At 39.7% G+C, this 13,306-nt stretch overlaps 1 protein-coding gene across 2 annotated transcripts in view; it reads left to right on the forward strand.

Annotated features, from left to right (window-relative positions):
• The window catches only part of LDHC (lactate dehydrogenase C), a 71,499-nt gene that overhangs the window by 33,718 nt on the left and 24,475 nt on the right, over window positions 1-13,306 (forward strand). The window contains exon 3 of one of the 2 annotated variants that reach the window (XM_066253859.1): window positions 12,280-12,453. The exons of the other annotated variant lie outside the window; for it this stretch is intronic. Coding sequence (XP_066109956.1) covers window positions 12,280-12,453 — 174 coding nt within the window. The remainder of the gene's footprint in view (window positions 1-12,279; window positions 12,454-13,306) is intronic. 2 annotated transcript variants of the gene reach the window in all.

Here is a 13,306-nt window from a genome sequence, read left to right on the forward strand (position 1 = left end):
TCTGGGGGTGAAAGGGGGTAGGGTAAATGAAGTAGTCTAAGTTCCTCAATCATTAGGGAAAGGTGATGATTCACTTTGGACTTTGATAGTTAAGTATGAATACAGTATTGTAACATTCTGTGACAACCTTTAAAGAATAGAAACAGGCCCTGGCCAGGTATCTCAGTTGGTTAGAGTCATCTCAATATGCCAAGGTTGCTGTTTTAATCGCTGGTCAGGACATATACATGAATCAACCAATGAATGCATAAATAAGTGGAATAACAAATGAATGTTTTCTCTCTCTCTCTCTAAAATCAATAAATTACAACAGAGAAAATAGAAAGTGTGTAACCTCTAAATTATCAAAGGGGAAGAAGTAAAATTAGAAAACCATCAAAGAAGAAAAGAAAACTATAGGAAGAGAGACCACATAGAACTAAATAAGAGTTAATCAAGCCCCTGGCTGGTTGGCTGAGTAGATAGAGCATCTTCCGCTCATGTGGACATCCAAGTTTCAATCCCTGGTCAGGGCCCACATGAAACATGACCTCTGCTTCTCTTCACCTCCCACTCCCCCTTCTCTCTCTCTTCTGCTCTTTTTTTTTTTTAAATAAATAAATTTTTATTTTAATGGGGTGACATCAATAAATCAGGGTACATACATTCAAAGAAAACATTTCCAGGTTATCTTGTCATTCAGTTATGCTGCATACCCATCACCCGAAGAGAGATCGTCCTCCGCCACCCTCCATCCAGTTCTCTCTGTACCCCTCCCCCTCTCCCTCTCCCTCCTTCCCTCCCCCCACCCCCCATAGCCACCACACTCCTGTTCATGCCTCTTAGTCTCACCTTTATGTCCCACCAATGTATGGAATCCTGCAGTTCCTGTTTTTTTCTGATTCGCTTATTTCACCCCGCACAATGCTACCAAGACTCCACCATTCTGCTATAAGTGATCCAATGTCACCATTTCTCCTAGCTGAATAATATACCATGGTGTATATGTGCCCCATCTTCTTCATCTAGTCCTCTATTTTTTTTTACAGTGATTAAGAGCCTTTAAGCAAACTCTTGGCGAATACAGCAAGAATCCATAAATGAGTAGTGTCCTTAACATGTTCCCCAAGTCCAAGTTGACCACATCACCATGCCAAATCCCTGAAAAATGCAACCCAACCACAGTTCAGTCTGTTAGGAGCTGTCACAGGGAGCAGGAGTCCAGGAAAGTTCCCCACAGGAAAAGTCCGCATGGCACTGGAATTGTCACCATTCTATACTTTGCAGCTCATGTCCAAGCCCCAATGACTGCTGCTTCTAGCTGGTAATGATTCAGGTAGACTGGAAAAAGCCATTTGCAGCATGCGTGGATATGGAGCTCCTGTTCTCCTCTGCCTGGAGAGTTGAGACCAGGTTGCTTTTCCCTGGAGCTCTGTGACTGTGGCCTGGTAAAGAGAACCTTGGGATACACTAAGCTGGGTGGCAAAGGTAAATTCATAATACAAATTGGCAAAAGGAGAAAAGAGAGCTCTAAATTAAGAGTAGGTCCCAGCCTGAAATGTGAGTGGGGCATTGAGGTAGGAGGGATAAAGAAACACTATATATTAAGCAAAGCAGCAGAAAATAGGACTATCAACACCCACAACAGAGATCTTTGAGGGAAGAATAAAAAACCTGACTATTCAGGCAAGACATAGTTAAGTGGCCCTTGTGCAAATGAGATCAGTTTACCTGCTTCTTGGAAGAAATACCCTAGGCTCATCCACAGTGTCGTAGATGGGGCCGATGGCCCTGGGCACCTTCAGCCTTCAGTGGCAAACCCCAGCTTTCTGGGCAAGGTTAGGTCATAGGTGGCTGGAGCTGGGCTGGAAGAGACTGAACCCTCCCTTAGAGGAGCGAGGGGGAAGCCCACCTTCCAGTGTCCCTGTTTCCTCACAGCAGAGGCGTGTAAGCCTGGCAGGCTTTAGCTCAATGACCTTCCTTTCCACTATTGAAGCAGGACCCAGATGGCATCCTATGAGACCCCTTTGGGGTGTTGGAGCCTTTAAGGGTGTATCCTAAAAGCTGGTAGTTCCCCCTGATCTCTATTGGGCTTTTTCTGCCTCTAGGTATCTTAAGAGCCATTCTCAGAAGATCTCGCTGAGGGGTTTGAGGATCCCCATCCGCCTATATAAATCTTTTCCATATATCTGGAGCTATTTGGAAAAAAGACAGAACAGTGTTATTAGCTAGATCTAATAAAGAAGGTAGTAGTTTGCAGGCGAAAAAGATTTGGTGTCTCCTGTTCATCAGCATTCAAAAGAAATGTAATTTTTTTTTTTAAAAATTAAAAAGCATGATATGGTAGACCCCTCAGAGTCATTGGCCTGGTGTGCAGGATTCCTGGGTTCGATTCCCGGCCAGAGCACACAGGAGAAGCGCCCATCTACCTCTCCACTCCCTCCCCTCTCCTTCCTCCCGGTCCCCCTCCTCCCGCCTGCAGCCAAGGCTCCATCGGAGCAAATCCACCCTGGGCACTAAGGATGGCCCCATGGCCCCCGCCCCAGTCGCTAGAATGGTTCCGGTCGTAATAGAGCAACATCCCAGATGGGCAGAGCATTCCTCCTGGTAGGCATGCCAGGTGGATCCCAGTCAGGCGCATGCAGGAGTCTGTCTGACTGCCTCCCCATCCCCATTCTCAGAAATATACAAAAAATAAATAAATAAAAGAAAAAATACTAAAAAAAAAACACAAAAAAGGGGGGGGGCATTCCCTTGTGCTAAAGCTCCAGGGAGCATGGAGTGAGCTTGAGTATGTCCTATGAAACATAGAGCTCTATGTTTACTTATAAGTCTTTGAAGAAGGAGAACTGCTGAAATAGTTTATCAGCATTTGTCCCTAAGACAGCAGTCTTTATAGTGGAAACACCATACGTAAATATTTGCTGTCTGTAGATTAAGGGGGGAATATGGCAAATGCTGAAAAGCCATGATCTTTGTGCCCCTCCCCTCCCCCAACACCCCCCCTCTCCTCCCCCCACCCTGTAACCCCGACACTGTTGTTCATGTCTCTGAGTCTCATCTTTATGTCCCACCTATGTATGGAAACATACAGTTCTTAGTTTTTTTCTGATTTACTTCTTTCACTCAGTATAATGTTATCAAGGCCCATCCATGTTGTTGTAAAAGATCCTATGTCATCATTTCTTATGGCTGAGTAGTATTCCATAGTATATATATACCAAAGCTTTTTAAGCCATTCGTCTTCTGATGGACACTTGGGCTGTTTCCAAATCTTTGCTATTGTGAACAATGCTGCCATAAACATGGGGGTGCATTTCTTCTTTTCAAACAGTGCTATGGTGTTCTTAGGGTATATTCCTAACAGTGGTATAGCTGGGTCAAAAGGCAGTTCGATTTTTAATTTCTTGAGGAATCTCCATACTGTTTTCCACAGTGGCTGCACCAGTCTGCATTCCCACCAGCAGTGCAGGAGGGTTCCCTTTTCTCCACATCCTCGCCAGCACTTATTCTGTGTTGTTTTATTGATGAGAGCCATTCTGACTGGTGTGAGGTGATATCTCATTGTGGTTTTAATTTGCATTTCTCTAATCATTAGTGATGTTGAACATTTTTTCATATGCCTATTGGCCATCTGTGTGTCCTCTTTGGAGAAGTATCTATTCATTTCTTTTGCCCATTTTTGGATTGGATTGTTTGTCTTCCTGGTATTAAGTTTTACAAGTTCTTTATAAATTTTGGTTATTAACCCCTTATCAGACGCAATTTCAAATATATTCTCCCATTGTGTATATTGTCTTTTTATTCTGTTCTTATTGTCTTTAGCTGTGCAGAAGCTTTTTAGTTTGATAAAGTCCCATTTGTTTATTCTGTCTTTTATTTCACTTGCCTGTGGAGACAAATCAGCAAATATGTTGCTGCGAGAGATGTCAGAGAGCTTACTGCCTATGTTTTCTTCTAAGATGCTTATGGTTTCACGGCTTACATTCAAGTCTTTTATCCATTTTGAGTTTATTTTTGTGAGTGGTGTAAGTTGGTGGTCTAGTTTCATTTTTTTGCAGGTAGCTGTCCAGTTTTCCCAACACCATTTGTTGAAGAGGCTGTCTTTACTCCATTGTATTGTCTTACCTCCTTTGTCAAATATCAGTTGTCCGTAGAGCTGTGGGTTTATTTCTGAGTTCTCTGTTCTGTTCCATTGATCTATGTGCCTGTTCTTATGCCAGTACCATGCTGTTTTGAGTACAATGGCCTTATAATATAACTTGATATCTGGAAGTGTGATACCTCCCGCTTTTTTCTTCCTTTTCAGGATTGCTGAGGCTATTCGTGTTCTTTTTTGGTTCCATATAAATTTATGGAATATGTGTTCTATATCTTTGAAGTAAGTCATTGGTATTTTCATTGGTATTGCATTGAATTTATAAATTGCTTTGGGTAATATAGACATTTTAATGATGTTTATTCTTCCTAACCATGAGCACGGTATATGCCTCCACTTATTTGTATCTTCCCTGATTTCTTTTATCAATGTTTTATAATTTTCCGAGTACAAGTCTTTAATCTCCTTGGTTAGATTTATTCCTAGATACTTTATTTTTTTGGTTGCAATGGTAAAGGGGATAGATTCCCTGATTTCTCTTTCTGATAGTTCATTATTAGTGTATAAAAATGCCTCTGATTTCTGAGTATTGATTTTATATCCTGCCACCTTGCCAAATTCTTTTATCAAGTCTAGTAGTTTTTTGACTGAGACTTTAGGGTTTTCTATATACAATATCATGTCATCTGCAAATAATGATAGTTTTACTTCTTCTTTTCCAATTTGGATGCCTTTTATTACTTTTTCTTGTCTGATTGCTGTGGCGAGGACTTCCAGAACTATGTTGAATAAGAGTGGTGAAAGGGGGCACCCCTGCCTTGTTCCTGATCTTAAGGGGATTGCTTTTAATTTTTGCCCATTGAGTATGATGTTGGCTGTGGGTTTTTCATAGATGGCCTTTATCATGTTGAGGTATGTTCCCTGTATTCCCACTTTGCTGAGAGTTTTGATCATGAATGGGTGCTGGACTTTATCAAATGCTTTTTCTGCATCTATTGAAATTATCACAAAAGAAATTTTCTCCTTTCTTTTGTTTATGTGATGAATCACATTGATTGATTTGCGAATATTGTACCAGCCTTGCCTCCCAAGAATAAATCCTACTTGATCATGGTGTATGATTTTTTCCATATATTGCTGGATCCGGTTTGCTAATATTTTATTGAGGATTTTTGCATCTAAGTTCATCAGGGATATTGGCCTATAATTTTCTTTTTTTGTGTTGTCTTTGCCTGGTTTTGGAATCAGAATTATGCTTGCCTCATAAAAGGAGTTTGGAAGTCTTCCTTCCTCTTGAATTTTTTGAAATAGCTTGAGAAGGATAGGAGTTAGTTCTTCTTTGAATATTTGGTAGAATTCACTTGTGAAGCCATCAGGCCCAGGACTTTTCTTTTTTGGGAGTTTTTTGATAGCTGTTTCAATCTCATTTGTTGTAATTGGTCTGTTTAGGTTTTCTGATTCTTCCAGATTGATTTTTGTAAGATTATATGATTCAAGGAATTTGTCCATTTCATCTAGGTTGTCTAGTTTTTTGGCGTACAGTTCTTCATAGTATTTTCTTACAATATTTTGTATTTCTGTTGTGTTAGTTGTTATTTCTCCACTCTCGTTTCTAATTTTATTTATTTGAGTCCTCTCTCTTTTTTTCTTGGTGAGTCTTGTTAAAGGTTCATCGATCTTGTTTACCTTTTCAAAGAACCAGCTCCTGGTTTCATTGATCCTCTGTATTGTTTCTTTAGCCTCTATGTCATTTATTTCTGCTCTGATCTTTATTATTTCCTTCCTTCTACTAGCTCTGGGCTTTACTTGTTCTTTTTCTAGTTCTTTTAGATGCAGGGTTAAGTTGTTTATTTGAGCTTTTTCTAGCTTCTTGAGGTATGCCTGTAATGCTATGAACTTCCCTCTCAGGACTGCTTTTGCTGTGTCCCATAAATTTTGAGTTGATGTATGCTCATTATCGTTTATTTCTAAAAATTTTTTAATTTCTTCTTTGATCTCAATGTTAACCCATTCATTGTTTAATAACATGCTATTTAGTTTCCAAGTGTTTGAATGTTTTTCAATTTTTCTATTGTGGTTGATTTCTAGTTTAATGGCATTGTGATCAGAGAAAGTGCTCGATATGATTTCAATCTTCTTAAATTTGTTGAGCCCGCTTTTGTGCCCTAACATGTGGTCTATTCTAGAGAATGTACCATGAGCGCTTGAAAAGAATGTATATTCTGCTGTTTTAGGGTGAAAGGTTCTGAAGATATCTATTAAATCAAGTTCATCTAATATGTCCTTTAAGTCTGCTGTTTCTTTGTTAATTTTCTTTCTTGAGGATCTATCTAATGATGTTAATGGGGTATTGAAATCTCCTACTATTATAGTATTGCTGTTGATCTCGCCCTTTAAGTCTATCAAAGTCTGCTTTATATATTTAGGTGCTCCTATATTAGGTGCGTAGATATTTATAATGGTTATATCTTCCTTTTGGATTGCTCCCTTTATCATTATGTAGTGACCTTCTTTATCTCTAACTATGGTCTTTGTTCTAAAGTCCATTTTGTCTGATATAAGTATTGCTACCCCAGCTTTTTTTTCATTTCCATTTGCGTGAAATATTTTTTTCCATCCTTTTATCTTCAGTCTGTGTGCATCTTTTGATTTAAGGTGTGTCTCTTGTAGACAGCATATGTATGGGTCCTGTTTTCTTATCCATGCAGCTACCCTATGTCTCTTGATCGGATCATTTAATCCATTAACATTTAAGGTTATTACTGATATGTAATTGTTTATTGCCATTTTTTTTCTTTAAAACTGTTTTTCTCTTTTGCTATATTCTTTTTTTCCTTTGATCTGTTTACCACAGGTCCCTTAGCATTTCTTGCAGCCTTGGTTTGGTTGCAGTGAAATCCTTGAGTTTTTTTTTTGTCTGTAAAGCTTTTTATTTCTCCTTCAATTTTAAATGATAGCCTTGCTGGATAAAGTAGTCTTGGTTGTAGGTTCTTCTTCTGCATTACTTTGAATATTTCTTGCCATTCCCTTCTGGCCTCAAGTGTTTCTGTTGAGAAGTCAGAAGTCATCCTTATGGGGGCTCCTTTGTAGGTGATAGTCTTTTTTTCTCTAGCAGCTTTTAATATTTTCTCTTTATCATTTAGCTTTGGTAATTTAATTATGATGTGTCTTGGTGTTGGTTTCTTTGGGTTTCTCCTTAATGGAGTTCTCTGTGCTTCCTGAACATGTGAAATGTTTTCCTGCCTTAATTGGGGGAAGTTTTTCATTATAATATGTTTGAACAAAGTCTCTATCCCTTGTTCTTTCTCTTCTTCTTCAGGAACCCCTATGATGCGGATGTTATTTCTCTTCATGTTGTCACAGAGCTCTCTTAGAGTTTCCTCAGACTTTTTGAGTCTCTTTTCTTTTTTCTGCTCTGCTTCTGTGCCTTTATTTATTGTGTCCTCTAACTCACTGATTCAATTCTCTGCTTCATCCATCCTGCTTTTAATTCCTTCCATTGTATTCTTTATTTCAGATATTGTATTTGTCATTTCTGTCTGATTCTTTTTTATTATTTCAATGTCCTTTTTTATATTTGTTATCTCTTTATTTAGGTTTTCGTAATGGCCATCTATGGTGGTTCTAATATCTTTGAGCATCCTAACAATTGTTATTTTAAACTCTGCATCTGGTAATTTGGTTATATCTGATTCACTTAGGTCCTTTTCTGGGGATTTCTCTTGGTTTATTTGTGTTGTATTTCTCTGCCTCTGCATTTTCTCTTCACGAGAGTGGCTGTGATCAAGTGCTCGGGTGCACAAGGGTTGGTGGCTTTGGCCTTTGCCCCGCCCCCGTGTGTGACGTTATGCTCGGTCCTGAGGGCACTGGCGAGCACCTTTGCTCAGCTGCGGGTCTCCGCCTGTTTCCGAGCTTTCGCCCTGCCTTTGCAGGATGATCCCACTCAAGGAACAGCTGCTAGCCTTGGCTCTACCGCCAGACAGGGCTGCGTGCCCAAGCTCAGCTTCGTAGCGCAACTCCGCCTCTTCTGGGCTTTTGGCTCCACCCTCGCGGGAGGAGCCAGCTACCAAGTCAGACCGCAAGCCTGGGTTGCATGGGTGGGGCAGGGATGTGCTCCTCTGCCCTTGCCCCGGGGCTGGTTTCTACCCTTTCTGGGTTTCCCGCCCTTCTCCCGGAGGCTGGATTACAGGCTGCCGGCAGCTGAGCTTGACCGCTTTTGCACGCCCCCTTCTCCCTAGCCGGGCAAGATTGAGCTCACACCTGAGCCCACTGGTGGCCAGCTGGCTTCCGCCCCTGCCAGCAGAACCGCGCTTTTGTCTCCCGCTGCCGCCTGCTCTCCAGTGCGCCCTCAGCCGCGTGGGTGGAAGCGTTGCAGCTCGGACCCTAAGACTCACTACTGTAGACCCGAAAGCTCCCTCCTTCTATATGACTCTGCTCTGAATGCTGCGGGGGAGCTTGTTTGGCTGCTCTCCTGCTTCCCTTTGCTGGTATTGCTGTTTCCGGGGGAAATATTCACTTCAGCTTTGGGGAGTGCCTCGTCTCAGGGGTTAGGGTGGCTATCTCTCAAAATGTTTCTCCCTATGCCTCCTAGATTGCACTCTCTTCCTGTTACTGTGGTTTTCTCCTCTCTCCTCCTGTCCCCAGGAGCCCCAGGTGAGTGTTTGTGAGAGAGATGTTCTGCGTGGTCCCTTTAAGAAGGATCCTGGGTCTGAGAAATCAGACTCTCTCACAAACAGTATCCTGACTTGTTTCCAGCTAAATACTGTCCTTACGCTTCTTCTGGGCTCTGGGGCGGCAGGCTGGGGCTTTGTTCCTGGGGCTCAGGACCCTTTCCCCTCTGCTAAACTCACTTCCCGCCACGCGAGTCTCTCCCTGCTGCCCTTCGCTCCGAGAAGCTGGGCAGCCCTCTCCGCGTTTCCGCTTTTCCTACCAGTCTCTGGGTGGCTTCTTCTGCGTTCCTGGGTTGAAGAGTCCTTTTAGTTTAGTCCAAAGTTGGTTTTTCCAGCTGATAGTTCATAAAATTAGTTTGTAATCCACATTGGTTCTGGGAGGTAGATCTCTCTTCTGCTCCTGCAGCCAGTGGCCGACTGGTTTGAGCATTGGCCCTGGGCACTGAGGATAACTCAGTTGATTCGAGCATCAGCCCCAGACAGGGGTTGCTGGGTGGATCCTGGTCAGGGTGTATGCAGGAGTCTGTCTCTCTCTCTCCCCATCCTCTCACTTAAAAAAAGAAAAGAAAGAGAAGAACAAGGTGGTGAGAACTTGAATGCAGAGACACACAAAAGATTGATGTATAACACTCATATATCATTAGGAAATCTATAGACTTATAAAAATTTTGTTTTATGGTAATGGTTATTTTCATGGAAAGAAATAAAATTGAACCATTACCTGATAATACACAAAAAATATATAATTCCACGTTGGTTAAATACCAAAATATGAAGCAAACTAAAGCTTCTGTTTAGAAGATAATATAGAATATCTTATGATCTCAGTGTAGGGAAGAATTTCTTAAACACAAAGACCCCCAAAACTCAAACAATAAAGGAAAGAATATAAAGTTTAGAGTTTGTGTTTATAAAAAGACACTGTAAAAGAGTGAAGAGATGCCCTGGCCGGATAGCTCGGTTGGTTAGAGCAGCATCTATAAACACAGAGGTCACTGGTTTGATCTTTAAACAATAAAAATTAAACATTAAAAATTTAAAAATAAAAATTTTAAAAAAGTAGTGAAGAGACAGCCATAAACTGAGAAGATATTTGCAACATAAACAGTTGACAAAGGAATAGTATTCAGAATAAAAGTACTGATATTATAAATAAGACAAATATACATAGCCCCCCCCCAAATGGGAAAAGAATTAAATATTTCACAGAAGGAGAAACTTAATAGCCTATAAGTATATAGTAACCAAAGCAAGGAAAATAAAAAGCATATTAACATAGCATTACACAGCCATTAGATTGGCAGAGGTATGATAACTTTAAGTGTTTTTCAGAATGTGGAACAATAGGTGCTCTTGTGCTTGACATATAAGAGTGTATTATAGTAAAACTGCTTTTTGAAAAAGTTTGTTCTAGTGAAGTTGAACATGAACATCCCCACAACCCATAAATTGCACTCCTAGGTATATTCCTAAGAGAAACTCTGCATATGTGCACTAGGATACATAAACAAGACTGTGTTGTGTTATACTGTGTAATAGTTCCATATTGGAAACAGTTCAATGAATAGCAATACTAAGTTATATATATATTATGTAGTGTGATATTACAGAGCAATGAAAGTGAATGAACTATAAGGATACACATTAACATGGATATATATCAAATGCATAATAATTAGCTAAAGTAATATGTACCTTTTGATTCAGAAATATAAAATTTAATATGTTTAAATAGGCATAGGTGGTGAGCCTTTTTTTTAAGGTAAGGTGGTGATTTTCACTACTCAAGAATGGTTGGTAACCTTAGTTTGAAGGATGTAGATGCAATTTTGAAAGCATTAAAGGGCTTCCTACTGTGTTTCCCCGAAAATAAGACAGTGTCTTATATTAATTTTTGCTCCTAAAGATGCATTAGGTCTTATTTTCAGGGGATGTCTTATTTTTCCACGAAGAATTCACATTTATTGTTAAACAAAAAATCAACATTTATTAATAACTATAGTCACGTCATCACAAACATCAGCATAACCAGCCAAACTCTGAATTCCATCAAGAATTTCTTGTGACTATTTCCATGTACAACAATCTATCCTGTTTCCACAAAAATAAGACAGTGTCTTATATTCATTTTTGCTCCTGAAGACGTGCTAGGCCTTATTTTCAGGGGAGGCCTTATATTTCCAAGCTTGAAAAAAATTGCACTAGGTCTTATTTTCGGGGAAATAGGTAGGTACTGGTGATGTTCTGTTAATTTATATGATTTTTACAGAGTTGTTACCTTTAAATTTTTGCTTATTGATTGTTTTATAATGAGAGGAAGGGAGAGAGAAAGAGGAAAACTGATTTGTTGTTCCACTTATTTATGCATTCATTGGTTGATTCTTGTATGTGTCCTGACCAACAATTGAACCTGCAACCTTGGCAAATTGAGGTGGTGTCTAATCAACTGAGATATCCAGCCAGGGCCAGAATCATAAACTTTAATATTTAAAAAATTGAACATATATTTAATATATACTCTTCTATATATGAATGACATAGTTCACAATAGAGCATTTTGCAAATACATTTCTTGAGCTCTAATGAGGAAAAACAATGGAATGTCATTGATTATCCACAGGTGTTTTAAATTTTCTCATATGTATAATCATTAATGCAGACCTTAAGTGCCTGGAACATAGAAGGTACTAAAATATTTATGAAGATAAGGGAGGAATATGAAATCAAAACCTATAATTATGGATCTTCTGATCAAGTTAGGGATTAAGTACGACCTAACCATAGGAAGATAACATAAGGCACTATTTGAGAATTGTGGGCAGTAAGTGCTATAAAAATTCAGTGAAGTAAGAGTAGTATTTATGAATGATATGATTAGGGAATGCCTAGCAGAGGAATTGGAATTTAAAGAAGTTCTTGACTAATAATGCCTGACCAGGCAGTGGCGCAGTGGATAGAGCAATGGACTGGGATGTATAGAAACCCTAAGGTCGCCAGCTTGAGTGTGGCCTCATCTGGTTTGAGCAAGGCTCACCAGCTTGAGCCCAAGGTCTCTGGCTTGAGCAAGCAACCACTCGGTCTGCTGTAGCCCCCCCCCCCCCCCCCCCCCCCGTCAAGGCACATATGAGAAAGCAATCAATGAGAAACTAAGGTGTTGGAACAAAGAACTGATGCTTCTCATCTCTCTCCCTTCCTGTCTGTCCCTATCTGTTCCTCTCTCTGTCTCTATCTCTGCCACACAAAAAAAGTACTTGACTAATAATATAATAATTGCTAACCTTTATTGAACATTTAATATGTATGAGGCACTATTTCAAGTACTTTATGTATATTAATTCATTAACTCATCTAAAGGGAAAACTATTGTTAGCTCAAAATAATATCACTACATGAAAAATCTGTTCATTTCCAAATGCTGGACACGAAAGTATCTGAGTACTTTAACACCAGGGTCATACAATAGACTTCTAAAGAATTAAGGCACAGTGATTATGGCAGTGATCCAAGTATTGTCTTTTGTTTCCCTTTTAGATTACAGTATATCTGCAAACTCCAAGTTAATTATTGTCACAGCAGGTGTACGGCAACAGGAAGGAGAAAGTCGTCTTTCCTTGGTGCAGCGTAATGTGAATATTATGAAAACAATCGTTCCTGACCTAGTTCGTCATAGTCCTAATTGTAAGATACTTATTGTCTCAAACCCAGGTGAGCCTTTTCTCATTAACTGCATAAGGATGGTCTTTCCTAATATTTCCTTTAAAAAAATAACTTTATTGAGGTAAAATTTATGTACAATAAACCACCATTCAAAGTATACAATATAATGAGATTTTTTCCAGCTTTTTTTTTTTTTTCTTGTCTTGGATCAAAAATACCACAGTTTTGTTTTGTTTTTATTTAGTCATTTTAGAGAGGAGAGGGAGAGAGGGAGAGAGGGAGGGAGAGAGAGAGAGAGAGAAGGGGGAGGAGCAGGAAGCATCAACTCCCATATGTGCCTTGACCAGGCAAGCCAGGGTTTTGAACCGGCAACCTCAGTGTTTCCAGGTTGACGGTTTATCCACTGCGCCACCACAGGTCAGGCCAGCTTTTTTTGAAATATAACTACCACATAACATGCAAGTTTAAGGTGTACAGTGTGATGAAGATTTGATACATGTACATACTGGGAAGTGATTACCACAGTAGGGTTAGTTAACACCCCCATCACCTTACATACAGTCATCCTTTGGTATTCTCAGGGGAGTTGGTACCCCTTGGATACTAAAATGCTTAGATGGTCAAGTCCCCTGTGTAAAATGGAGTAGTAGTTTCATCTAGCCTATATTTTCATATAGACTACAACAGGGTATGCCTACATAGTCCTTCATTTGAGTGGAATCAGCATAGTGCTCAGTGCATGGCAAATTTAAGTTTTGATTTTCGGAACTTTCTCAAAATATTTTTCATATATATATATATATATATATATATATATATATATATATATGAATTAAGGCACAGTGATTATGGTAGTGATCCAAGTATTGATCACTGCCATGGAGGCAGTGGCCATGGAGCC

Source organism: Saccopteryx bilineata, chromosome 1 (assembly GCF_036850765.1).
Source record: "Saccopteryx bilineata isolate mSacBil1 chromosome 1, mSacBil1_pri_phased_curated, whole genome shotgun sequence".
Taxonomy (NCBI): Eukaryota; Metazoa; Chordata; class Mammalia; order Chiroptera; family Emballonuridae; genus Saccopteryx; species Saccopteryx bilineata.